At 56.8% G+C, this 24,162-nt stretch overlaps 1 protein-coding gene across 26 annotated transcripts in view; it reads left to right on the top strand.

Moving 5' to 3' along the window:
- Positions 1-22,389, top strand: part of CACNA1G (calcium voltage-gated channel subunit alpha1 G) — a 64,967-nt gene extending 42,578 nt beyond the window's left edge. For 5 of the 26 annotated variants that reach the window (XM_019638528.1, XM_019638526.1, XM_019638532.1 and 2 more), the window contains 18 exons: positions 38-222; positions 1,124-1,250; positions 2,777-2,902; positions 3,467-3,556; positions 4,129-4,342; positions 6,210-6,263; positions 11,346-11,497; positions 12,234-12,343; positions 13,116-13,249; positions 13,550-13,620; positions 13,755-13,833; positions 13,925-14,046; positions 14,379-14,723; positions 15,381-15,524; positions 17,705-17,839; positions 19,533-19,710; positions 19,989-20,158; positions 21,341-22,389. In XM_019638528.1, the coding sequence (XP_019494073.1) occupies positions 38-222; positions 1,124-1,250; positions 2,777-2,902; positions 3,467-3,556; positions 4,129-4,342; positions 6,210-6,263; positions 11,346-11,497; positions 12,234-12,343; positions 13,116-13,249; positions 13,550-13,620; positions 13,755-13,833; positions 13,925-14,046; positions 14,379-14,723; positions 15,381-15,524; positions 17,705-17,839; positions 19,533-19,710; positions 19,989-20,158; positions 21,341-22,075 (3,171 nt within the window). In that variant the 3' untranslated portion in view covers positions 22,076-22,389. Of the gene's footprint in view, positions 1-37; positions 223-1,123; positions 1,251-2,776; positions 2,903-3,466; positions 3,557-4,128; positions 4,343-6,209; positions 6,264-11,345; positions 11,498-12,233; positions 12,344-13,115; positions 13,250-13,549; positions 13,621-13,754; positions 13,834-13,924; positions 14,047-14,378; positions 14,724-15,380; positions 15,525-17,704; positions 17,840-19,532; positions 19,711-19,988; positions 20,159-21,340 lie in introns of those variants that run through there. The other 21 variants (XM_019638533.1, XM_019638529.1, XM_019638547.1 and 18 more) reach the window with 16 other exon arrangements.
- The last annotated feature ends 1,773 nt before the right edge of the window (positions 22,390-24,162 follow it).

The following is a 24,162-nucleotide window of genomic DNA, read 5'->3' as shown; positions in this document are numbered from 1 at the left end:
GAGGTGGTGGTGACGGGGACATGACGGGCGTCTCCAGGTGGTGGCACTGGGCTGGTGCTTTGGGGAGCAGGCGTACCTGCGAAGCAGCTGGAACGTGCTCGACGGGCTGCTGGTGCTCATCTCCATCATCGACATCCTGGTGTCCATGGTCTCCGACAGCGGCACCAAGATCCTCGGCATGCTGAGGGTGCTGAGGCTGCTGCGGACCCTGCGCCCGCTCAGGTGAGCCCCAGCCAGGTGTCCTCCCCAGGGACACCCCCAACTACCAGCTCCCTCACAATGGAGCAAGAGCCCCACCTGCCCCTGCTTCTTGCCTGTGACCCCCACAGGAAACCCTGTCATCTCTCAGCTTAAACTACAGGCCTAGGCGTTTCTGTCCTTGGGCACCCGCCTCAGTGACACTCCCCGCATGATATACTGCTCAGGGCTACTGTGCTCCTGGCCTTGTGCAGGGCACAATACAGGGCGCTATAGGCAGGACCTCACAGCCTTCAGCTAAAGCTCTGGCTGGGCTGGTATCCTCAGGGGTGACACTCGGACCTCCCCGGTGAGGTAAGAGACTCTTTGCCCTGCTTTCCTCACCTCCATGCCTCTCAGGAGCCACCCACCAGATTGAGCAGGGCATCTGCCATCTCAGGAAACCCTCCCCAATGAGGCAATCACCCCCCACTCCCACCCAAGAGTCAGAACTTTCCGTGGGTGGGGACAATACTGACTGACTAGTGATGCTTCCCTAGCTGTGACAATCCACCCCTGTCCCTTACCCTCTCTGCCTGACCCCTACATACAAGTGTATCTCCCTGTCCTCACAACACACTGCCATACTGCGTCCCTTGGGAACACCTCTCTTGAGTTGAGTCCCTACCCAGCCCCATCAGGTAATCCTTTGATATCCTGGGAGTGGAAGTGAGGGTGCCTGCTTCCTGTTTTGAGAGATTATGGGTGGAAATCCCAATGGCAGGGGTCCTGGGAAAAGAGGACTGTTCTGCGTAGCCAGCCCACAAAGCCAACCTCTTCTCTTAGCCGTAGCCCAAGCCTGGAACCATTGAGCCAACATTGAGGGGCAGGGACAGGGCAGTGTCCAAGCTGGGGGAACCCCTCTTACCCCCCTCTCTCTCCCCAGAGTAATCAGCCGGGCACAAGGCCTGAAGCTGGTGGTGGAAACGCTGATGTCCTCGCTGAAGCCCATTGGCAACATCGTGGTCATCTGTTGTGCCTTCTTCATCATTTTTGGCATCCTGGGGGTGCAGGTTTGTGAGGGTTTGAGGGCCAGCTGTCGGCAGAAGCCTGAGGAGTGGTCTTCCTCTTGGCCCCTGGATGCTGAGGCCCAAGCTGCTGCTGCCTTAATTCCAGAAAGAAATAAACAGGGACACTCCCCTCAAGACCTTATACCTCAGGCCCCTTTGTCTCCTGGGCATTTTGCTGAAAACTGGGAGCCTGGAACAGGGCCCCTAAGGGGATGAGCACCTCAGAGAAGCTTCTGACCTGTGACAGCTGCAGGCTGCTGTTCTACCCGCTTCACGCACTGTGCTCTGGAGTGGAGACACTGGCCCTGGCCCACAGTCTGCTCTGGGATCCCCTCCCTGTCTTTCCTGCTGGAGTGGGTGGGCTGCAGGCCAGGCCCAGGGATCCAGGGCCCAGACAGCTGGACCAGGTTAGCGACGTGCTGGCAGGCAGGCGGGTGCAGACCCCAGACGAGGCAGGAAATGGGGGCTGCAGGGGAAACTTGGCCTCTGGCCCAGGGAGGGAACTTGGTGTTAGAGGAAAAAGAGCGGGAATTGCTTGCAGGATTCAGCAGGCGCCTCTGAGAGCCCCTCCACCTCCGTCTTCCCGAGTCCCTGGCTCCAGCTGTTTCAGCTGCAGGGTAGACAGCTGGCTATTGGGACAGCAGGGGAGCTCCTGGGTGGCTACCCCCATCTCCCTCCCTTCCTTTGACTTCCTGGGGAGGGGGCAGGGGCTGTTCCTGGTTTCCTAGAATTCTCTAGCCCCAGGGTCCTGACTGGGGTACAATTGCCAAGGCTGTGTGGTGCCTCCCTGAACACCCAGTGCCCCTTCCCTTCCCTCTCTCCCCGGCCTGCTTGGGTGAATAGAGGAAACCATTGTTGAGCCCAGTCCAGGGTTCTTCCAGTGGATTTAGATGTCTTGAGCAGCTGCCCAGGCCTCTTGGTCTCCTGTCCCTCAAATCCTTTCCACGCCCACAGTCATAGCCTAGTCTGTTCTGGACTGAGGGTGAGCTGTCCAGTCACACAGACCTGAGTCTGAGTCCCCTTTTGTCTGCCATCAACTGGTTATACAACCTTAGTGAGTGAATTTACTTCCCTGAGCCTCAGTTTTCCTCATCTGTAAAGTGGGGTCAAAAATACTTAGCCCACCCCCACCATTAAACCAGATCACTTGGCCCCTCCCCCAGAGTATCTGATTCAGTGGGTCTGGGGTGGGCCTGAGAATCTGCATTTCTAGCACATTCCCAGCTGATAATGATGCTGGTCTAGGGAAGGTGTCCAACTTGGATGATGGAGGTCTCCCACTTGGAGAAACACTGGCCTAGCCCTTTGTAGAAAACAAATGACTGTTCCCCTCCTTCCACCCTCTTTCAGTACCCACCCCATGACCTTTCCACCTCTCCCAAGGGCTCTGCTCCAAGGAGCCCAGAGGATGGGGTGCCTTCAGGGGAGGTTCCCTGACTTAACTGATCCCAGGGGAGGTGGGCCTGGGGAGATCTGGGCCTCCTGGGTCACAGCTCACTTCCCTCTGTCTCTGGTACCTGTGTGTCTAGCTCTTCAAAGGGAAGTTCTTCGTGTGCCAGGGCGAGGACACCAGGAACATCACCAACAAATCTGACTGTGCTGAGGCCAGTTACCGGTGGGTCCGGCACAAGTACAACTTTGACAACCTTGGCCAGGTGAGCCCCCGGCTCCGGGGTGGGAGTGGGCATGGTGGCAGGAGTCTGGAGAGGACAGAGGTCCGTGCGTAATGATGCCTGCAGGGCAACTGACTTACTCGCCAGGGCCTCAGTTTCATCGTCTGGTGAATGGGTAATAATGGTGTCTCCTGGGAGGCTCGCAGGAAGCGAGTGATGAGTTCCTGTGTATGTTTGCTTCGCATGGTACAGGGTGTAGGTATACCGTCAAGAGGAGTTCTTGCCTTACCTGCAGAAACAGAAAGAGATGTAGGGAATGAAGTAGTTCGCTCAGTTTTGCTGGTGTTTCCCTGACCCACCCTGGTTTGGGTTTCTGGATTTCAGAGGGTCTGATCATTTCCCATGGCTCCTCTGGTTTTGTACCAGCCATGGAGCCCTGGGACAGAGAGCTCTCCTGGGGGCCTGGAGTATGACTCCAGCCTCACCTCTGAAGGGCTGGGATCCCTCCAGCTGCTGCTGGGAGGTGCTTTGAGGACAGGTGGTGGGTGGTTCAGCCACACAGCCTAGATTTCAGATGGTTTCCTTTCCTCCTCACCCCTCCCCTAGGCCCTGATGTCCCTGTTCGTGCTGGCCTCCAAGGATGGCTGGGTGGACATCATGTACGATGGACTGGATGCCGTGGGTGTCGACCAGCAGGTAGGGCCGAGGCGGGCAGGGTCCATCTTTGGGCTCAGGTCACTCAGCACGGGCCAGCTCCAAGCGTGACGGGGGCCGACACTAGACAGAAAGAGGGCAGGGCAGGTTGGCAAAATGCCACCAAAGAGACACCGCCTCTTACAGGAGAGGCTGCAGCTGGTAGCCTGAGGGCCAAATCCTGGTATGTGTCCTTGGCTGGCAACATGTTTACATTTTTATTTAGTGGTGACCATTTAAAAATTGGCAAATGTCACATGAAAATCCAGAATAGGGCCTGCTTAGGAGCAATCCAAAAATCTGGGAACAGTGGGCTTGCGTTCCCTCAGGGCAGGAGTCAGCGGGAACAAAGAAGCGGCTGCCCCTCGTGGATAGAGCCGCTCTCCACTTTGCCAGTTCCCAACCCTCCCTCCTGCCTAACACTAAACCCACAGGATTCATTGACATCACTTGCTGGGTCCCTGTAGCTAATTGAGTTTGGGGGCCCTGTCTTAAAGAACCCAGGCCATGGGGCAGCATCTGAGACAGTCCTCCAAGGGCTGATGGCGCCCCCTGTCCTTCCTGCTCCCTGCCAGCCCATCATGAACCACAACCCCTGGATGCTGCTCTACTTCATCTCGTTCCTGCTCATTGTGGCCTTCTTTGTCCTGAACATGTTTGTGGGCGTGGTGGTGGAGAACTTCCACAAGTGTCGGCAGCACCAGGAGGAGGAGGAGGCCCGGCGGCGGGAAGAGAAGCGTCTGCGAAGACTGGAGAAAAAGAGAAGGAGTAAGGAGAAGCAGATGGCTGGTCGGTAGTCTTTCCACATCTCTCTGAGTCGTGCTTGACTTTGGCCTTGCGACTGTACGGGGCCGGGGGCTGGGGCTGGGGGCAGGGAGAAGATAGCTCCCTCCCCCTGCCTCACCTCCTGTCCCCCCAAAAGCATGTCAGCCTTTAGAGCCCGCATGAAGCAGACCAGTTCTGCCCCGTGGGGGAGGGGGAGCTATCCCCACCCTGCGGGGCTCCCCGGGTCTCAGCCTCATGCTCCCCAGATGATTCCAGGTGGGAGTTATGCACGGCCTCTCCCAGCTCGACTCTCAGAGGAGCCTCATGGGATGAGAATCCTGCTCCGTTGTCCTGGGTTGGTGTCCAGAGACCCAGGGATTGTCCAGGTGCCAGCCTTGCCTGCCCCAGCGTTGGCGAGCAAGCCTCTTGAACCTGTGCCTGCTTAGTGTCTGTAGCTGCTGAGCAAGACCTCAGCAGAGGCTGCAGACGGACAGCAGTGTGAGAGGACCCCAGATCTACTTCCCCTCTCGATCTCCGGCAAAACTCCCAGGCTTCCTGACTGTCATTTTCTGGTCTAGCTATTAAAAATAATAATAATAATAATAATAATAATAATAATAATAATAAAATCTCCCTCTGGCTCAGAGAAGGTCTGAGGTCACAGGAACTCTAAGCACATGACTCTCTGGCCTTAGAGCCTCCAGCCCCCTCACCTCCTCATGCTCTTCTGCCATGGATGGGCTGAGACTAAGTGAAAAGACACACAGATTACAGGAAGAATGCAAGAGAAGTGACAGGTGTGGGAGCCCCTTTGTTTCTTAGTGTCTTCAGGTGTGTCTGCACCTGTCTACCTGTGTTCAGAGCTCCTGCTTGTCTGTCTGGGTCTTGATAACTTCCACGACTCTCTGTCACTGCCCACGTTTCTCTAAGTGTCTTTATGTGTGGGTTTCCTTAAGCCTCTGTGGGTTTCTCTAAGCGTTCGTGTGTCTCTGTTTGGTGTGTGGGTTTCCTTTCCTCTCTCCACCTTTGCACAAACCGTCTTCTTTACGCCGATAAGATGTGTGCAGTGCTCTGAGTTTTCCCTTTGGTTTGTTGAAATGTGAGTACCACTAAATGGGGTAGGGGCTGCGGTGTGCCCGCCCTCCCCTCTGCCCCTGGCTCTAGCCCCTGCTGCCTATGAGGGGCACCTGGAGCAAGGGGAGAGAGTGTGGGAGTGGGTGAGGGTGGGACAGAGCCCAGGTACCCTGTGAGAGGCAGGGGCTGCTTAAGGTGGGTGTTGAGGGGACACTGGTCTCTGGGCAGCAGTGGTGAACTTGTCTACGTCCTACATCCTCAATACCTGTGCCCCACAGGTATCCTGCTCAGCTCTAGGGTAGGGGTCCCATCTCTGCTCTCCCTGTGGACGTCTGAAGCTGAGCAGGCACATCACCCCCAGCAGCCATGCTCCTACTCCTGGTCCATCCGCCCTCCCCTCCTTGCAGCCTGCCGTCTCTGCAGGACATCTGCAGATGGAATTCTTTTGGCAGGAGTTACTTGCGGCCTTGCCTGACCAGCTGGCTCCCCTTCTGGGGTCTGTAGCCGTCTCAGGTGCTGCTGAGGCTGTGGCACGGGTAGGAGTGGACATCTGCTCTGATGACAGGCTGCCTGCCTCTCCCTGTGCCTCCGGCTCACTGTCCCTGTACCCCGATGAGTTGGCTGAACGGTTCGTCTTTCTCAAGTGCCCTGTTCCCCAGCGTTTGGGGCTGGACACTCGGGAGCAGCCACCCATGCTCAGTGCACCCCACTCATAGGCAAAATGAGGGCCCGAGCCGAGGGGGAGCAAGTTGCTGAGGGGGCCCTGCCCGGCCCGCCCGGTCCGGCCCGTGACCAATGTCGTGTTTCGTTCTTTTAGATCTAATGCTGGACGACGTAATTGCTTCCGGCAGCTCAGCCAGCGCGGCGCCAGGTACTGCGTCTGGGGTTGTGGGTTCCAGGGTGGGGCCTGGGGGTGGTCAGGCCCTGCCTGCCCCCAGGCCCACCTCATGTGTGCGGGGGACATCCTCTTTGCCCCCTCTCCATGGCTCATTGATTTTATCCCCTTGGGGCGAGTGGGTAAGAGCCTCTAAGGTGCTGGGCTCTGTGCCATCCCATAGACCTGTGCTGCGCTAGACAGGAGGTGAGGGCCTCAGCACCCCTCTCCCTCGGACACCTCTTGAAGGACCCACCTTCTCTTCCAAGTCTTCCAACGCCCGAGCTCCCCAGCCCCCTGATGCCTCTCCCCACTCCTGCTCCTCTTCCCAGGCCACATCGTTCGATTATTAGAGCTGAAAATCTCTCCTGTCTCCTTTTGTCTGAAGGGGAGACTTTGATCAAAAGTGAACAGGATGAGAGGAGCAGAAAGGGGAAGGATTTGTTTTAAAAATGTAATGATGAATAATTGAACAGACTCATTAATAGTCAAGTAATCTCGGCAGCTACGTCATCACTACAAACAGCAGCAGCTGGGAATCAAAGCCCTGAGGTAGCCATAGCGTCTTCCCAAAACCAAAGATTTGGGAGTGAGTTGGGCCCTTCTGTTTAAGAGCCATGTCTCTGGGAAGGCTCTCCTGTTCCTGCCCTCCCCTGGTCCTCTGGCCCTTGCTCCTCCCAACACAGTCCCCACATGGAGGTTCTGAGATCCCGAGAATCTGGGACAGAGCTGTGGGACCTCTTTTACAACCCCTGATGTCGCTGCCCGGTGGTTCCCAACCTGTTCATCCCCAAGGGCCCCGCTTATCATCTCCAACAAACCCCACATTTTAAAAGACTGCCTTTGAAGTTAAGCTCTCTTCAAGAATGACTTTGTTTCACTGTTTTTACTAACCAAAGGCACATATAATTGCTAATCAGAGCTTCTGAGCTGCAGAAGGTTTCACAGTGAATGATAGGGGGGAAAAAAAAGACCATTTTGCCATTAAATTCATCTGTGGGGTCTAAACACAGGCATATGTATGATTTCTTTGAAGCTTTAGAAATATTGAAAAGAATGTGAGAACTCCCATGTGGCTGCCTTCTCAGGCTGCTGAGGGCTTGGGACTTAAGGCTGGGGACCACTGGGCTGTCTCTTTCTCCGCTATTCTGTACTCCCCCCAGAAACCAACCGCTGTCAGATGCTGCCCTGTGGGTATTAGGCTGTCTGACCTAGGGGGGCTCAGGGACCCACCCAAGGGAGACACCCTGAGCCGCCATTTGAGAGGTCATTCACGAGGCCCTAAAGTGGATTGATGTCTGCTGTCACCACAGTACTGAGCTCTGGTGTTTGGCATTGAGAGACCATCTCTCTGGGGCTCAGGCATCTAGAGCTGATTTGTGTCTGGACTGCCTGGGTCCCATGTCTCTGGGTCAGGCTGTATTGCAAACTCCTGATATGTTGTGGGTGAGAAGTGGGTGGGAGGAAGTGACCTTCAGCTTTTCCCTGTGGGTTCCCCTGGTGTGTAGACTGCAGTCACCACAAATACACTCATACCAACACCACCCTAGCATAGGGCTGGCCCACAGAAGCTTCTCCACCAAGCGCCAACACACGCAGACTCTCATGACCCCCAAGAACTCCTCCTGACATGCCCAGTTGATGCTAAACACTCCTGTGACTCTCATGCTGCACCCCCATTCTGGGGACATTCTGCCATGCTCCTGTTGGCACATGCAGGTATGTACACTGATTACCGTAGTGCGTCTTACTTTTCCAGCTGGTAATGAGCACTCAGAGACCCCAAAGAAGCGCTCAGATCACCCCATATCCCTCTTTCCCAGACCTGGTGTTCTGCGTGGTCTGTACCAGAACTTTTTCAAACCTCAGTGTGCGTGAGAATTACTTGGAGAACATATTAAAACACAGATTCCTGAGCCCTACCTAGAAATACTCATGGCATGCTCTGGGGTAGGAGGTGAGCATCTGCGTTTCCAGTCAGCTCCCAGGCTGGCAATGCTGGTGCACTGGCCTACCCAACAGTGTTATGGGGATGAAGTCACACCCCCTAGTCTGGGGCTGCAGGAATCAAACATACATCACACCTCCCATGCCCACCAGGTGCTGCGCCCAGCGGGAGGTGGGGCTGCCAGAACCCAGGGAGAGGTGGAAGGGAAAAGGCTTTGGTTGTCAGGGGAATGGGCCTGACCAGACACCTGGGTCCAGCCCAGGTGATCAGGTCGGCCTCAAGTGGCCACTCAGCCTCTAGCCCCAGCTCTATTCCAGCAACCACCTGTGGTACCTGCCTCCACTCGCCCTCTCTCCTTCCACTGGGACCCAGTGATCAGGCCTGGCCACCAAAGCTGATGGTGTGGCCTCAGCTGCGGGGGCCTGTGTCCCTGCCTTCCCCCTACTCCCTGTCACTCTCCTTCGTAAACCCTCTGCCCTGGCCGTGCCTCAGGCTCCTAGTGGCGCCTACTAACTCACTGTGCCTGCTGCCTTCACTCACAGCCTCACACCCTTCCTTGCACTTCTCCTCTGCTCCTGGCTTGGGGTGCCCTCCTCCCCACTGTCTGACTCTGGTGTTTTCTCTGCCTAAGGCAGCTCATACTGGCGGGAGGCAGGGAGACGGACCAGGGCTGCCAACATGCCAGTGACCAGGGGTCCAGGCCCCTCCTGGACAACAGCGGGAGAGCAGATCCGCCCAAGGCTCCGCCCTCCTCTGGGGGTGGGGGTGGGGGTGGGGAAGGGTCTCTTTCTGCTCTGAGCCCAGATGCTGCCTATAAAACCAAGGTCTGGTGAGCAGCAAGGCAGCACCATCATCCAGAGCCCGACAGCAAGGGCCTTTGTGCAAACTCTCCGAGGGCACCCTCTGGGCCGAAGCCCCAAGGCCTTGTGTCTAACTAAGCCTACCTGGCAGCTGGCAAGGGACTTGAGCTGGGAGCTTGGCTCCTGGCTCGGTCACTGCCTCACAGTAGATGAACGACTTGCTTTTTTTGTTAGCCTCATTCTCTCCCTCTGTAAAATACAGGGGTTGGCCAAGGAGAGGCTGATCAGATTGGCCCTGGTACACTTTGGACCTGTGCTCTACTAGGGGGTTTCCAGCAGCCTCGGCACCTGCTGGTCTGGGGTAGGGGCGAGGGTGGAGGGGTGTTTGTGCAGACCTCAGGGGCCTGGGACCGGACCTGTCGTTGTGAGATGTCCTGCCCCCATCTTCTCTCTGGGCCACTTGGAGGACGGTCCCTGGCCAGAAGGCAGAGGTGGTGGCAGAGGCTTAATTGGGCCTGAGGCTGCCTGTACCAACAGATTGGGGTGAGATGGGAGAGGGGGACTCTCCCACCCTCTCCTCTGCATTGTCCCAGCTAATAATGGGGCTAATAAAGAGCCACTTTTTCTAACCTAATTGTATTCAAACATTTTAGTTAATTCTCCATTCATATTTTAGCATAATGGGATCGGGTGCTCTCGGCACTTATGGAGATTAATGCAGAGAAAGAGTTCCAGCTGCTGAGGCAACACAGGGCGACTAGCGCCCTCTGGTTCTTGTGGGTATTGAAGGAAGGAAGAGAGGCCCGCTCGCCAGGTCCACCCTCCACAATCGCCCTGTGGATGACCTGAGGCCTCGTGTTGTCCCCTGTCCGGCGGGGGCCTCTCCACCCCCACCCTCCTGGGGGTCAGGAGGGCCGCCTGAGCAAACAAAGCCACAGTTGGCTGGCCCACGTCGGGGAACAAAAAGATGGCCTAATGCACCTTGTGAGCCAGGACATTTCGGACCTGCTGCCTCTTGGTTATCCACACCTCAAGGCTGATATATTGGAGCGTGGCATCTGGGCGAGGCTGAACACGCCGCTCTGGGGCACTCTTCTTCCTTCGGCCTTCGGTGGGGGCCCACCCAGGCCACTCCCTGCCTCAGTTTACCTCTCTGTTAAATAGTCCTCTGCATGGGAACGGACAAGTTATATCTGAGCTGGCCTGGGCCCAAAGCTTCCTGCTGCCCCTGGGCCAGCCACCCCCGGCATAGGCCTCAGAGGCTGCAGGCTTCGCTAGCTGGCTTTCGCCCTAGACTTCCTGAGGGGGAAGGGCTGTCTGGGACCTGAGGCTGCCCCAAGCCTCCCATGGGGAGCCTCTTCTTTCTTTGTGGCTGCCTCGGAGACCAATCTGTCAACCACCCCCAGATGACATGTATCGCCAACTTGGCCTGGCCTTTCCTCAGCACCTGGAGGAGGGGCTCCCTGCCATCGTCTGCCCCCAGAGTCATTCTGCCGGCTTAGCAGGCCAACCCTCTGGCACCATGATTTTTATAACTAAGTGGTTCACTAATTACAAGAGAAATATTATGCCTCTGACAGATCTCAGACAGTGCTTCTAGCCCAGCCTGTAGTCTAATGCTGCCCTGACACACAGGAGCAGGCTGGGCATTGCCTCATTAGAAACTGGGTGAGTCCTTCAAGTGGGGCCCTCCCAGATGAGTCTGGGACAGAGCAGAGCCCTGAGGCCTCCTCTCCGCCCTCCCCCCACGTGAGGGTGCAGGAAGCCCAGGCCCTGCCCCGCCAGAGGTCGGTGCAGCCAGCCAAGAAGATGTCCAATTTCCAATCTCCGGTTTTATCTCCAAAGCCCAGCTCTGTGTAATCTCCTCCACGCCCCTCGAGGGCTGAGCTTGGTGAAAGAGCGAGAGCCTTTGCCTCTCTGTTGATGGAGCTTTCTCTGAGCCCGATAAGACCGGTTGTTTTTCATCTTATTGATCTGACCTCGCGGCAGAACACCGAGTCGAGGGTGTTATGAGGGGCTGGTGGATTTTGGAAGCTGCCTCGGGGTGGGGGCTCACCTGGTGTCTAATGTGGGTGGGGAGCTCTGCATGTCTTGGCCCCTTCTGCACCCAAATGTAGATAGTAGAACAGATGCTTTGGAGGGGCGATGCCAAGAGAGCTCCCCCTGCCCCCCAATAAAGGAAGTATGTGGAGGGTGAGGGGGCTGATGACACTGGAATGTTTCAGCTGGGGTGGATGGGGGGCAAGAAGCTGGTGGCTGTAAGGGACAGGGTGGAGGGGGCATAGGGGGCAGGGCCCAATGGCTGCTCTGCTCTCCTCCCCACCCCACCAGAAGCCCAGTGCAAACCTTACTACTCGGATTACTCCCGTTTCCGGCTCCTTGTCCACCACTTTTGCACCAGCCACTACCTGGATCTCTTCATCACGGGTGTCATTGGGCTGAACGTGGTCACCATGGCCATGGAGCACTACCAGCAGCCCCAGGTAGGACTGAGTGACCGGCCTTCCGGGCCCTGCCTCCAACCATGGGACCACCGCAGAAATGAGGCTAACCCAGTCTGAGCTGGGCACTCTGCAGGGGTTCCTCTTGTACTCCTTGCAGCAACCCTTGGAGGTGGGTCTCATCTTGGATTTACAGATGAGGACATTGAGGTTCAGAGAGGTTAGTTGACTTGACCAAAGTCACACAGCCAGGAAGTGGAGGACTTTGTTTCTTCATCCAGCAAATATCTATTGAGCACCTATTCTGTGCTAGGTGCTGGACCTTTGAGGGTAAAGAAGGCAGACTGGTGGCCTGCCCTTCTGGAGTTTAGATTCTAGTGAATGTCCAGCTCCAGAACTCACCAGTGATCTTGCCGCTTCTCAAGTCAGCATCTGTTGGCGGCCCTCCAGGCCTCAGCTTCCCCATCTGTAAAATAGGGACGTTGCTTTGGTGATGCACAAGGCCCAGTTCTTGCATTCTGTGCCTTCTAGCACAGTTTCATGTGGGCTCCTCACCATCCCTCAAGGAGAGAGATACTTTAGCACAAAATTTGGGTAAACCATGTGAATGAGGACTATCCTGGAGTAGTGGCCAGTGGTCAGCCATCGTGGCCGAAACAGAGAAGAAAGATCCCCTTAACTCACCCTGTCTCCCAGAGCTGGGCGGTATGTTGGAGGGCAAGGGGCAGGCATTGTCCCTGGACCTCAGGGACCCTGCATTGTGCCCCATCCCTGCCAGATCCTGGATGAGGCTCTGAAGATCTGCAACTACATCTTCACTGTCATCTTTGTCCTGGAGTCAGTTTTCAAACTTGTGGCCTTTGGCTTCCGTCGCTTCTTCCAGGACAGGTAACAGAGAGGGGAGGGGGACAGGTAGTAGCGGGGAAGGGTGTGTGGGAGTGGGGAAAGTGCACGTCTCCCCGGGAAATACTGGGGAGGATCTGGTGATTTTAACTCCTGAGGTTCAGCCTCCCCTCTAGGACCCACCCAGGGCTAATGATGGGGTGGGGTGGGCGGGGGGCATCCAGGACCTGGGAGATGGGAGGGAATTTGACAAGACAGGGCCTGGGGGACATTGGCAGCTGGAAATCAATGTAGCCTAGATGGGCTTAAGGGCATAGAGCCTGGAGCCAGACTGCCTGGACCAGATTCAACTCTTGGCTCTACCACTTAGAAACTGGTGACCTTGGGTAAGTTACTTAACCTCTCCGTGCCTCAGTTTCCTCATCTGTAGAATGGGAGATAGTAATAGTATCCACATCATTGAGTTGTGAAGAGTTCCTATTTGTAAAGCCCTTAAAACTGTGCTTGGCATATAGTAAACACCATTTGAGTGCTAAATAAAGAAGCGAATGAAATAAATAAATATGAAATAAAATTTAAAAATTAAAAAGCAAATGAATAAAAATGAAAAGCAGAGGCTCTTGAGCAAAAGTCATAGCCCTACCTATGCCACCACCTGGCTAGGTGACCATAGATAAGCCACATCTTGTCTGCAGGATGGTGAGGCTGGACCAGCCGACCTCCATCCTCCTATCTGTAGCCACAACGGCCCCCTCCTGTGCAGTCCCCCCTCCACACACACACACACACACTCAGGGAACTATCCTGGGCTTTCCAGGTGGAACCAGCTGGACCTGGCCATTGTGCTGCTGTCCATCATGGGCATCACGCTGGAGGAGATCGAGGTGAACGCCTCGCTGCCTATCAACCCCACCATCATCCGCATCATGAGGGTGCTGCGCATCGCCCGAGGTCAGTGCCCAGATGCCTGCCCATCATACCCACCCTCCCAGGGGTGACTGGCCCCGGGGGAGATAGCAGGGGCCAGCTCTGTGGCTGGCCAGGGACTGGGTGGATGTGGGCTCCTGTGGGTCTTTCTCACGACCTCCGCCAAAGGGGAAGGCTGGGCCTGGACTTAGGGTGGCAGTGGAGCCATGGCAGCTTGGCTGGCCGGGGCTGGCCATCCGAACCACCTCAGTCCTGGCTCTGGCTCTACCAGCTGTGTGACCTGGGACCCAGAGGGGCCAGCTCACGACTTTGTCCTTTCTGCAGTGCTAAAGCTGCTGAAGATGGCTGTGGGCATGCGGGCGCTGCTGGACACGGTGATGCAGGCCCTGCCCCAGGTAGCTAGGAGGTGGGAACGGGTGTGAGGGGTCCTCTAGGGGAGGAGGGGGTCCTCTCCAAAGGGGCGGGGGGCTCAGGGAAGCTGGCCGGGAGATCCAGTGGCACCTTTTCCATTTCTTTTCCTCTTTTCCAGGTGGGGAACCTGGGACTTCTCTTCATGTTGTTGTTTTTCATCTTTGCAGCTCTGGGTGTGGAGCTCTTTGGAGACCTGGGTGAGTTGGGGTGGGGAGGGTAGAGGAGCCAGGGCTAGGGACCCGGGGCCTCCTGGACTAACTCGGGCCTCTCTCCCCTTCCCTCCTCCAGAGTGTGACGAGACGCACCCCTGTGAGGGCCTGGGCCGGCATGCCACCTTCCGGAACTTTGGCATGGCCTTCCTGACCCTCTTTCGCGTCTCCACAGGTGACAACTGGAATGGCATTATGAAGGTGAGAGCCCCCTGCAGTGGGATCCCCCTCAGGGCTGGCTCAGACCCCAAGGAAACAGGCCTACTTCTTGAGCCAAGATTCCATGCATAAAAGCATTGGGTCCTTCTATCCCCCATGCCAAAGCATTCTGGAACTCCCTCTCCCTGGGACGAGCTCTGACGCACACTTCCCAGGCCAGTGTCTAGTGCTCTTCTGCTCCCAGGACACTGTAGCTCCCTCCTCCTGCCCTTCCTTCTCCTCTTTCAATGCTCTGTGACACCAGTGGCCCAATTTCCCGTGACAGCTTAGTCCGCTACGCTCCCAGCCTCACCCCTCTAACCCACTTCCCCCAGGACACCCTCCGGGACTGTGACCAGGAGTCCACCTGCTACAACACAGTCATCTCCCCCATCTACTTCGTGTCATTTGTGCTGACGGCCCAGTTTGTACTGGTCAACGTGGTGATCGCTGTGCTGATGAAGCACCTGGAGGAGAGCAACAAGGAAGCCAAGGAGGAGGCCGAACTGGAGGCCGAGCTGGAGCTGGAGATGAAAACACTTAGCCCGCAGCCCCACTCGCCGCTGGGCAGCCCCTTCCTCTGGCCTGGGGTCGAGGGCCCTGACAGCCCCAAGCCTGGGGCCCCGCATGCCGTGGCCCACGCTGGCACAGCCTCCCGCTTCTCCCTGGAGCACCCCACGGTGAGCACACACCCACCCCTGCCGTGGGGGGGTGTGGGGACAGAGATGGGTGGGAACAGTGGCCAGGGGCTCGGTAGGTGGGTGGTGTACAGGGAGCGGGCAGCACAGCAGACCCCAGGGCACCCCCTGGATCCTTCTGCTCCTCCTGCCTGGATGTGGAGGGACCAGCAGTTTCCTGCCCATCCCCAGAGATGGCTGCCCAGGGCCACCCCAGCACGTCGCCAGTATATGTGCTGGCTCATCAGTCCCCTTCGCCTCCAGCCCTGCCTGGCCTCCCTTTTCTGGCTCTTAGGTTCAAGGCTAAGTTTTCTGTTTCCTTCCTGTTTCTTTCTTACCCTCGCCCAATTGCCAAATCTTTCCTTCCCACCCACAACCTGCCCGATTCCATCTTCTTTGTCCCCAATCTTCTCTTTCCTTCCTTCTCCCTTTCCCCGCGGGCTCTTCTTCTCTTCCCCCCTTTCTCTCTTCCCCACCATCCCTCCTCTTCCTCTGTCTCTTGGTTGCTGTGTGTGCATGTGTGTGTGCATGTGTGTGTGTGTGACCTCCTCTTTTCCCCTGTGTCTCTTGCCAATCCCCTGCCACAACACTTCCCATCACTGCCCCTCTGACCCCGTTCCTCTGACTCTCCGGCTCCCCCTACGGGCTGGTCCTTCCCAGGACAGACAGCTGTTTGACACCATATCCCTGCTGATCCAGGGCTCCCTGGAAGGGGAGCTGAAGCTGATGGACGAGCTGGCGGGCCCAGAGGGCCAGCCCTCTGCCTTCCCTCCGGCCAGCAGCCCGGGTGGCTCCGACCCACAGGTTACTGTGCCCGTGCTGTGCCCCCTCCCCTCACCGTGCCGAGCTGTGCCATGCTGTGCCTGCTTCTGGGGAGGTGGGGTATTTCCTGCTCACTGGGGACCTGGAGAAAGGGCAGCCTCAGGGCCTCAGTTGAGCTTTGGGCTTGGTAGGAGGCAGGCAGGGGTCCCTCAGGCTGATATCAACCTCTGGAACCCATAGTTGGAAGGTAGGGATGCTGAGATTGCACTTCTGAGTGAGAGGGTGAATGGAAGAGGGGTTTGGAGGGAACACTGGTAAGAAGGAACCGGGAAGAGGAGGGCGGAACAGAAGACCAGTTGGCAGTGGGACCGTAGGGAGCGGAGGAAGTGAGGTGCCAGATCCAGGGGAGAAAGGTCTCTGGGGATAGTGCAGGAGTCCAGGGAACTCACCGAGGGACATGTCTTAGCCCACAGTCTGCTTCTTCCCTGAATACAGTAACCACCCCCCAGTCCTTTGTTTGGTGGCTTTTTAAGCCATGGAACCCACTGGGCATGATGGGTGCTGTCAGGAGCCGGTGGATTCTGACCTGAGCCTGAGAGGGAATAGAAGACTCCAGCTGGGAGTGGGCTCTAGAGACTTGGGTGTGACATAGGACTTGGTTTCTTCCCCAAGCCCAGCCCCTTCCCACAGTGCCACATGTTTTCCCCCCTCAGTCCCATCTAAACATGGATCTTCTACTTTCTGGGGTCCTCCTCTTCTCCCCTTGTGACCTGTCTGGCTGCCCTTGACCCCCTCCACATGGGCAGAACACCCCACCATCCCCCTCCTAGGTCAGGGGCTACAGGAGACCTGGAGGGTAGGCGAGGAAACAGGTATCAGCTGGAGATAGAAAAGCCTAGAGTTCCTCAGGCCCTGTTGGGTGGAGGGGTGGGCAGGCAGTTGCCTAGTGCCTGAGACACCTGTAGCCTGATCCAAAGAAATAGACGGTGATCCTCATATGGGAAGGGACCTTGCCTCTAGGGTTTCTGACATCTTGTTGGGCTTCAGTCTCAGATAGGCTACATGAACGTGGTCATGATCTAGCGCAGCGGTTCTCAACCTGTGGGTCGCGACCCCTTTGGGGGTCGAACGACCCTTTCACAGGGGTCGCCTAAGACCAGCGGAAAACAAAGACATATTTACATTACGATTCATAACAGTAGCAAAATTACAGTTCTAGAGTAGCAACGAAAATAATTTTATGGTTGGGGGTCACCACAACATGAGGAACTGTATGAAGGGGTTGCGGCATGAGGAAGGTTGAGAACCGCTGATCGAGAGTGATCAGCGGGAGAGCAAGGCCTTCCTGAGGCCTCCCATCCTGAAGGAGACTTGTGGGGAAAGGTGCTGGGATGGAAGAGAATGTGATGAGAGGTAATCAGGGCAGCTAGTTCATCTGGGAAGGATGGCCCTACTCTCCCCCAGGGTCCTGGAGGCACTAACGCCCCCCTGCAGATCCCAGGTGAGCCAGCCAGATGGTGTGGCAGCCCACCCAGGTGTGCCCAATTCAGGCTGGAGGGAGCAGAGCATCTCCTAGAACCCAAGCTTGAGAGGATGGGCATGCTGCCGGCTGGCGGAGGAGGGCCCAGGAGGGGAGAAGCCAGAATCTGGGGGCAGGCCAAATCCTGTCAGGCTTTTGGAAGCGGAGAGAATAGGCAGAAAACAGTCATCAGATTGGCAGCTTTGTCCCCAGCACCCCCCCCTCCCCCCCAACCCCCTTTGTCCGGTCTTGGGACAAGGGAGGGCTTTTGCTGGCCTTTCTTATTTTTTTTTTTTTCCTGGTATCATCTTTATGAGAGTCGAAAGCCCTTCCCCATCCTGCTCCCTCCCTGGGTGTGGTGGTGTGGGAGGGTGCTATTAAGGTTCCGGGGGTATCTTTAGAATATGTTTCTGTGTCTCCTGCTTTGTCAGTGTTTGCTCTGGCTCTTTGGTGCCTGCTGCAGCCTCTCTGATCAGAGTGTGGGTTTGAAGGGGGTGGGGGTGGGGGGGGAACGGGAGGCACTGTCAGTTTACTTGGAAAAAGGGTGGGGAGAGAGAAGGGAGGCCTTTTTCCCCCTTGCTTTGTGAAAAGGGGGAAAGAGGGGCTCTGTGTACTCGTGTGTGCCTTGCATGTGTGTGCGTGCACACGCAAGAGTGTGCACTGTCCTGGTTTCTTATGCCTGATCATCTCTCTCCCTGTCTAGATCCCTCTAGCTGAGATGGAGGCTCTGTCTCTGACGTCAGAGATTGTGTCTGAACCATCCTGCTCTCTAGCTCTGACGGATGACTCTTTGCCTGATGACACTCACACACTCTTACTTAGTGCCCTGGAGAGCAATGTACATGCACAGCCCCTCACTGCTCCCCCAGCCTCCCCAGGGGCCGGGCTGGCAGCAGGGCTCCAGATCCTTCCCCACCTCTCCCTCTGCCACCAGGCCCACACTCAGAGGCACAACCAGTGGGCACTTAGTGCCCCAGGCTTTGCCAGGCCTTTAAGGCACCCCCCCGCTGTGGACAAAGAAATTAGATAAGATTAAATTGGGGCCTCCCCTAGAAGGGCCCAGGGGCAGTAGTTGGTAAAGGGTTCATCCAGACAATCAGGAGTGACATGGCCCACAAAGAGGTGGCATCAGGCAGCTGACCAAAGGGCCCGCCCGGATGCAGAATGAGTCTCTGGGTTTGGAGCCCTGTGCAAGCCAGCCCTCCCCCTCCTGGCACCCCTCCTTCCCACCTTCCCCCCAACATGAGCCATCCGCCACCATGTAATGGGTGAGAGCCACATCTCTGCTGCCACCACCATGTCCTTCTCCACCTGGAGGGGAGGGCTGTCCCTGTCTCCTCTGTCACTGTCCCTGTGTGTCCCTATGTCCTGGAGGGGCTTTGTGTTTTGGCTGCTTCTCCACCCTTGCCCAACCCCTGGCTCCTTCCGACTATGAGCAGCCCCCTCCTCTTGAGACTTAAGAGGGGACAGGGTCCCCCTTCTCACAACAGGGTTCTGTGTTGACCACAGGCTGGGAGTCCCTGTGGTTCTTGGGGATGGGTCACAAGTAGAGCCTGGGTGAGAGCAGAAGCAAAGGATCCAGATTGTCTTCCAAGAAAGCCATTTTTCCGGCGTGGTGGGGCTGCTTAACTGGCTGGGCCCGTGTAGGGACAGGAACCCTACAGCCTCTCTAGGAACTAGGAACAGAGAAGGCGACGGAGAAGTCTCTTGGGAACAAACTTTGTCTCCCTCTGGCTGGGGTCAAAGGCTGATTACTGCCTTACTTTGAAACAGAATTTTAAAAAACCCGCCTTAACCCCCAGCCTGTCCTCTAAGGGAGGACCTAGGTCCACAGGACCCAGGCCTTACCCCATCCCCACCCTGCCAGAGTCATTGTGTAATTAAAAGGGGAGGGGGGAGACGGTGGGGGAGCCAGCTGTGACATCCCCTTATTGTTCATGTCATTCAACCCATATGAACCCAGCTGATGCCCAGTGCTGGGTACTGAGGTTGCCTTAAAGAACTGGATGGTGCAACAGCCTCTTCTCTGCAGACAGTCCTGTCTCCCCCTCACTGGGAGGGTCCTCCCCCACTTCCCAATCCCCCCACAGCCCCAGCACAGGGGGTTAGAGTTGGGGCTGCCGGTAGCTTTTAATCCTCCGTCGTGCTGCTTCAGTCCCTCTCAATGGGGCCTTGAGAATGAGCTCTTGAACCACCCGCAGGGCTGGGGGCTGCTCTCACTCCTTTGGACACCTCTGCACCCTTCCACCATCCCCGCTGGGAGGCTCCGAGGTGTTGCAGTGCGGTTGGTTTTCCGGGGGCAGGGCCTCCACCCACCTCCTTCCTCCCTGTGTGCGGAGGGCCCCTCCGTGTGTCCACCCCTTCTGCCTGACCACACTCATCCCATCACCACCTCGTCCCAGGAGGGGATGGGGGCCAGGGCCTTGGGTGGTGGTAGGGCTTTTGGTTTCTGTTGTCCAGCTCTGCCTCAGTTACCCGATCTGGATGCCCCCCCCTCTTCCACCCATCTCCCTCCCCTCTTTCTTTTGCAGATGGAGCCCCACTCAGAGGAGGCGCCTGTCATGCTGGGACCAGACCTGCTGACTGTACGGAAGTCTGGGGTCAGCCGAACGCATTCTCTGCCCAATGACAGCTACATGTGCCGAGATGGAAGCACTGCCGACGGGTCCCTGGGACACAGGGGCTGGGGGATCCCCAAAGCTCAGTCAGGTACCAGGGCTGGGGGCAGGCCGGCTTGGCTCACACCAGGGATCTCATCCTTGCCTAAGCTCAATCCTGACCTGGGGGGAAACTGTGGCAGCAAAAGAGGTCTCTCCTACCTCTGAGGAGCCCCCAGCCTGAAGGGGGCGCCCAAGGCCTGCTTGCATTGAGGGTTATGTGGTAAGGGTAGAAGCCCTGATGGGGGAGGGAAAGTGGAAGGGAGGGGACTCAGGTGGGAGCCAGGCTGGTTGACCCTCCAGCCCTTCTCTCTCCTCCTTCCCCCACAGGCTCCATCTTGTCTGTTCACTCCCAGCCAGCAGACACCAGCTACACCCTGCAGCTTCCCAAAGATGCACCCCATCTGCTTCAGCCCCACAGCACTCCCACCTGGGGCACCATCCCCAAACTGCCCCCACCAGGCCGCTCCCCTTTGGCTCAGAGGCCACTTAGGCGCCAGGTGAGCAGGTGGGGAGAGGTGGGCATGGGCCTGGGGGCTGGCCTTGCTGCTGGGAATCCTAGGCTATTGATGATGACCAGGATTGCCACTTTCATTCTCCCAGCAAACATTCATTGTGTGCCAGTGATGTGCCAGACTAGGTACCAGAGACATAATACCGAGCAAAGCAGAAGTGGTCTGTGCCCTCTTGGAGTTTGCACCCCTCCCTGGTTTTACTGGCGGCCTGGAGACCAGAGGGGGGCCAGGGTTGCCCAGGGACACCTGACAAGTTGGAGGTAGAGCTCAGGTCTCTGACTCCCTTTCCCCAGCCCAGAGCTGCCTCCCTATTCTCTGTACTTCTAGACCTAGTTAAGGGGCACAAGGCACATTTTAGGTGTCTCCACCTTTGGCCAAGCCCAGGGCCTACCTTCCAGAGCCCATACTCGGGAGGGCGGGTGCATAGAGCAGAGGCTCATATAGCCAGGTGAGGCTTATCTGCCCGCCCCCGCTCCCCCAGAGCCAAGACCACAGCCCATGCTATGTGTGCCCTTATGTGTGAGCATGGCCACATGAGGATCTGCTCAATTGCACCCGTTTGGGGGAGCAGGCACAGTCCTCGTCCATTCTGCAGATATTCACAAAGCAGCCTGTGTGTGCCATGCCCCGGGGACACAGGCGAATAAGACAGCCCCTGCCCTCTGGAGCTCAGGGTCTCAGAGCAGAGACATACATCCCATCATGTCATTGTAGTGGAAGGTCGCTGCTGGGATGCTCATGTACCCGGTGCAGCAGGGAGCAGACAAGGAAGGGGTCTGTCTGTTTGACTTGAGAGTAGAGGTTGTTGGGCACTACGTCACAGAGGACCTGAGCCCATGAAGTTGAGGGTGCTTAGGGAAAGTATTTAAGGTCAAAGAAATAGCCTATGCAGAGGCTGGGGGGTCTGAAGGAGCCAGCTGAGGAGCAGAGCTGGCCCAGTGCTTTCTTGTGTCCCAGGGGCTGGGAGTTGCAGGATTGGGGGAGGGTTGGGGAGGGGGCATGGAGGACAATAGAGGGCAGGCTGCACATACTAGTACCCCAGCTTAGGGTGATCTTGCAGCTCCCTGGAGGGGGAGGAGGGGACTGTCTGGCTTGATTGATGGGACAGTTCATGGGGGGGGGGAGAGGAAGCCCCCAGGCTGAGCCCTCCCCCCCCACCCCATACAGGCAGCAATAAGGACTGATTCCCTGGACATTCAGGGCCTGGGCAGTAGGGAGGACCTGCTGTCAGAGGTGAGTCGGCCTTCCCCTCCTCTGGCCCGGACCTCGTCCTTCTGGGGCCGCTTGGGTACCCAGGCGCAGCAGCATTCCTGCAGCCAGAGCAAGATCTCGAAGCACACCCCCCCGCCAGCCCCCTGCCTAGGCCCAGATCCCACTTGGGGCAAAGGCCCACCAGAGACCAGAAGCAGCTTAGAGCTGGACACGGAGCTGAGCTGGATTTCAGGGGACCTCCTGCCGGTTGGCAGCCAGGAGGAGCCCCCATCCCTGCGGGACCTGAAGAAGTGCTACAGCGTGGAGGCCCAGAGCTGCCGACCCCGGCCTGCGTCCTGGCTGGAGGAACAGAGGAGGCACTCCATCGCTGTCAGCTGCCTGGACAGCGGCTCCCAAGCCAACCTGGACCCCGGCCCCTCTGGCCTCGGAGGGCAGCCTCTTGGGGGACCTGGGAGCCGGCCCAAGAAAAAACTCAGTCCACCCAGTATCTCTATAGACCCCCCAGAGAGCCAGGGCACTCGGCCCCCACCCAGCCCTGGTGTCTGCCTCCGTCGGCGGGCTCCGTCCAGCGACTCCAAGGATCTCTTGGCCTCCGGCCCCCCTGACAGCATGGCTGCCTCGCCCCCCCAAAAGAAAGACATGCTGAGTGTCTCTGGTTTATCCTCTGACCCAGCAGACCTGGACCCCTGAGTCCTACCCCACTCTCCCACTCACCTTTCTCCACTGGGTGCCAAATCCTAGCTCTTCCTCCTGGACTATATTCCTGAAAAAAAGTTCCATGTGGACACCAAGGAGGGGCTCCTCCCTGCCTCAGTGGCACTGGGCACTGTCAAGCAGGATTTCCAGGCGGTTGGAAGCAGCAGCCCTGACGACCCTGGCTCCAGGCAGAAAGAGAGGTCCAGTGTAGCTGAGGTTCCCAACACCAGGAGCTGTTGGGAGAAAGCAATACGTTTGTGCAGAATCTCTATGTATATTCTATTTTATTAAATTAATTGAATCTAGTATATGCGGGATGTACGACATTTTGTGACTGAAGAGACTTGTTTCCTTCTACTTTTATGTGTCTCAGAATATTTCTGAGGCGAAGGTGTCTGTCTCTTGGCTATTTTAACCTAAAATAACCAGTCTAGTTATATTCCCTCTTCTTGCAAAGCACAAGCTGGGACCGCGAGTGCATTACAACTATGACGGTGGCCCATCTTCAGCAGAGAGCGAGAGCCATTTTGGAAACTGTAATGTAACTTATTTTCTCCTTGAACCTCGTCATCTTTTTCTGTAGGAAAAAAAAAAAACAGAGAGAGAAAAAGAGAAAAAAAGATTTTACAAATGAACTGGAACCTTTTTATATATACATACATACATATCTATATCTATATCTATATCTATATAATAAAGTAATTTTCCAAAATAAACAGTTAATCACAGTCCAGAGTAAAAGCAAAACAGACAGTTAGGCATTTCCAGATGGAACTGGACGGAGATTCCTGGAGAAGAGGAGTGGCCGGTGGGGAAAGGAGGGGTCAGAGCTGCCTCTGCGTGTGAGCGTGTATGAAAATGTGTCTGAGTGTGTGCATGCATGTGTGTGTATGACTGTGTGTGTGTGTGTCTGAAAGTGTGTGTGAGTGTGTGTAAGAGTGTATGTATGACTGTGTGTGTGTGTGTGTGTGTGTGTGTGTGTGTGTGAGAGAGAGAGAGAGAGAAGAGAGAGAAAGCACAAGTGCCTCCCCCTGGAGGGCTGCAGCCCTTGGGCCTCACCTCCCAGGTGCGAGGGAGGAGGCGGAGAAGCTCCTCTGCGTGGTGGAAGGCTGAGCAGGCAGCACCTACTCCTGCTTCTAGCCAAGCTTTATCGCTTCCTCTGAGCCAGGCAGCTCTGAAAATGTGAGTAATTCCAGAGTAACTCTTATTTCTGCTGACAGCTATCAGCCGCACACTGAAAGCTGGAAACCGGCATAATGAAGCTGTTTTAGTTAATGGGGCTGACTGAGGCTGGGGGAGGCCGCCTCAGCTGCTGAGATCCCATCCCTGGGCTGGTGGGGGAGGGGCCCAGTGCTTCTTGGGTTTTCCTTTCCTAGGCTTCAGCTCGGGTGACTGAGCGGTCTAGGTTTCAGCCTTCCGCTTTGTGGGGGTGGGGGCTGCTGATGGCACTGCAGGCAGTGGTCTATTGGGGCTGCCAATGGGATTAAACTGCAAATAGAGTGGACTGCTCCCTCCCAAGATGGAGGGGGCCAGGCCCAGGTGTCTAGAGGTGGCCTCCCAGTGGAGTTGGGAGGGTCGGGGATCCAGGCTGCTGAGTGGGGAGCCGGCCCCCTGGGGGGTGATGAATGGGCACCATCAAGGTGTTGACGGCCGCTGCCCGCCCTGTGGGAGCTCGCAGGGAGGAGGGAGAGGAGGAGGGGCTAGCGGCGTGGCCCAGAACCTTCTTTCTGGGGCTACCATAGGCAATGTTCTCTTGTCTGAAACCCTGGTGCCAAGAGGCGGCACGGACCACAGGCTGAACCAGCCTGTCCCCTGCCAACCACCCCAAACAGCCACCCCAACCCCACTCCCTTGAACAGGCCCAGCACCTTCAAAGACCAGGTTTCTTGCAACCTTAATGGCAGCCGGCAGTCTTCACACCTGAGGGCTGGGGGCTGGGGGAGGGGGATGCCAAGCTGCTGGGAGATGGCTCTGGAGGCTTTTTTGACCTGTGTTTCCTAAGCTGGTGAAACCTTTTCTAATTGATCTTTTGGACAGAAATGACACCCATCTTTGAAGCAAACACCTGGTTTGATCCTTTT

This window comes from Hipposideros armiger, unplaced genomic scaffold, assembly GCF_001890085.2.
Source record: "Hipposideros armiger isolate ML-2016 unplaced genomic scaffold, ASM189008v1 scaffold_40, whole genome shotgun sequence".
Taxonomy (NCBI): domain Eukaryota; kingdom Metazoa; phylum Chordata; class Mammalia; order Chiroptera; family Hipposideridae; genus Hipposideros; species Hipposideros armiger.
This window is presented reverse-complemented; position numbering and strand designations above follow the sequence as displayed.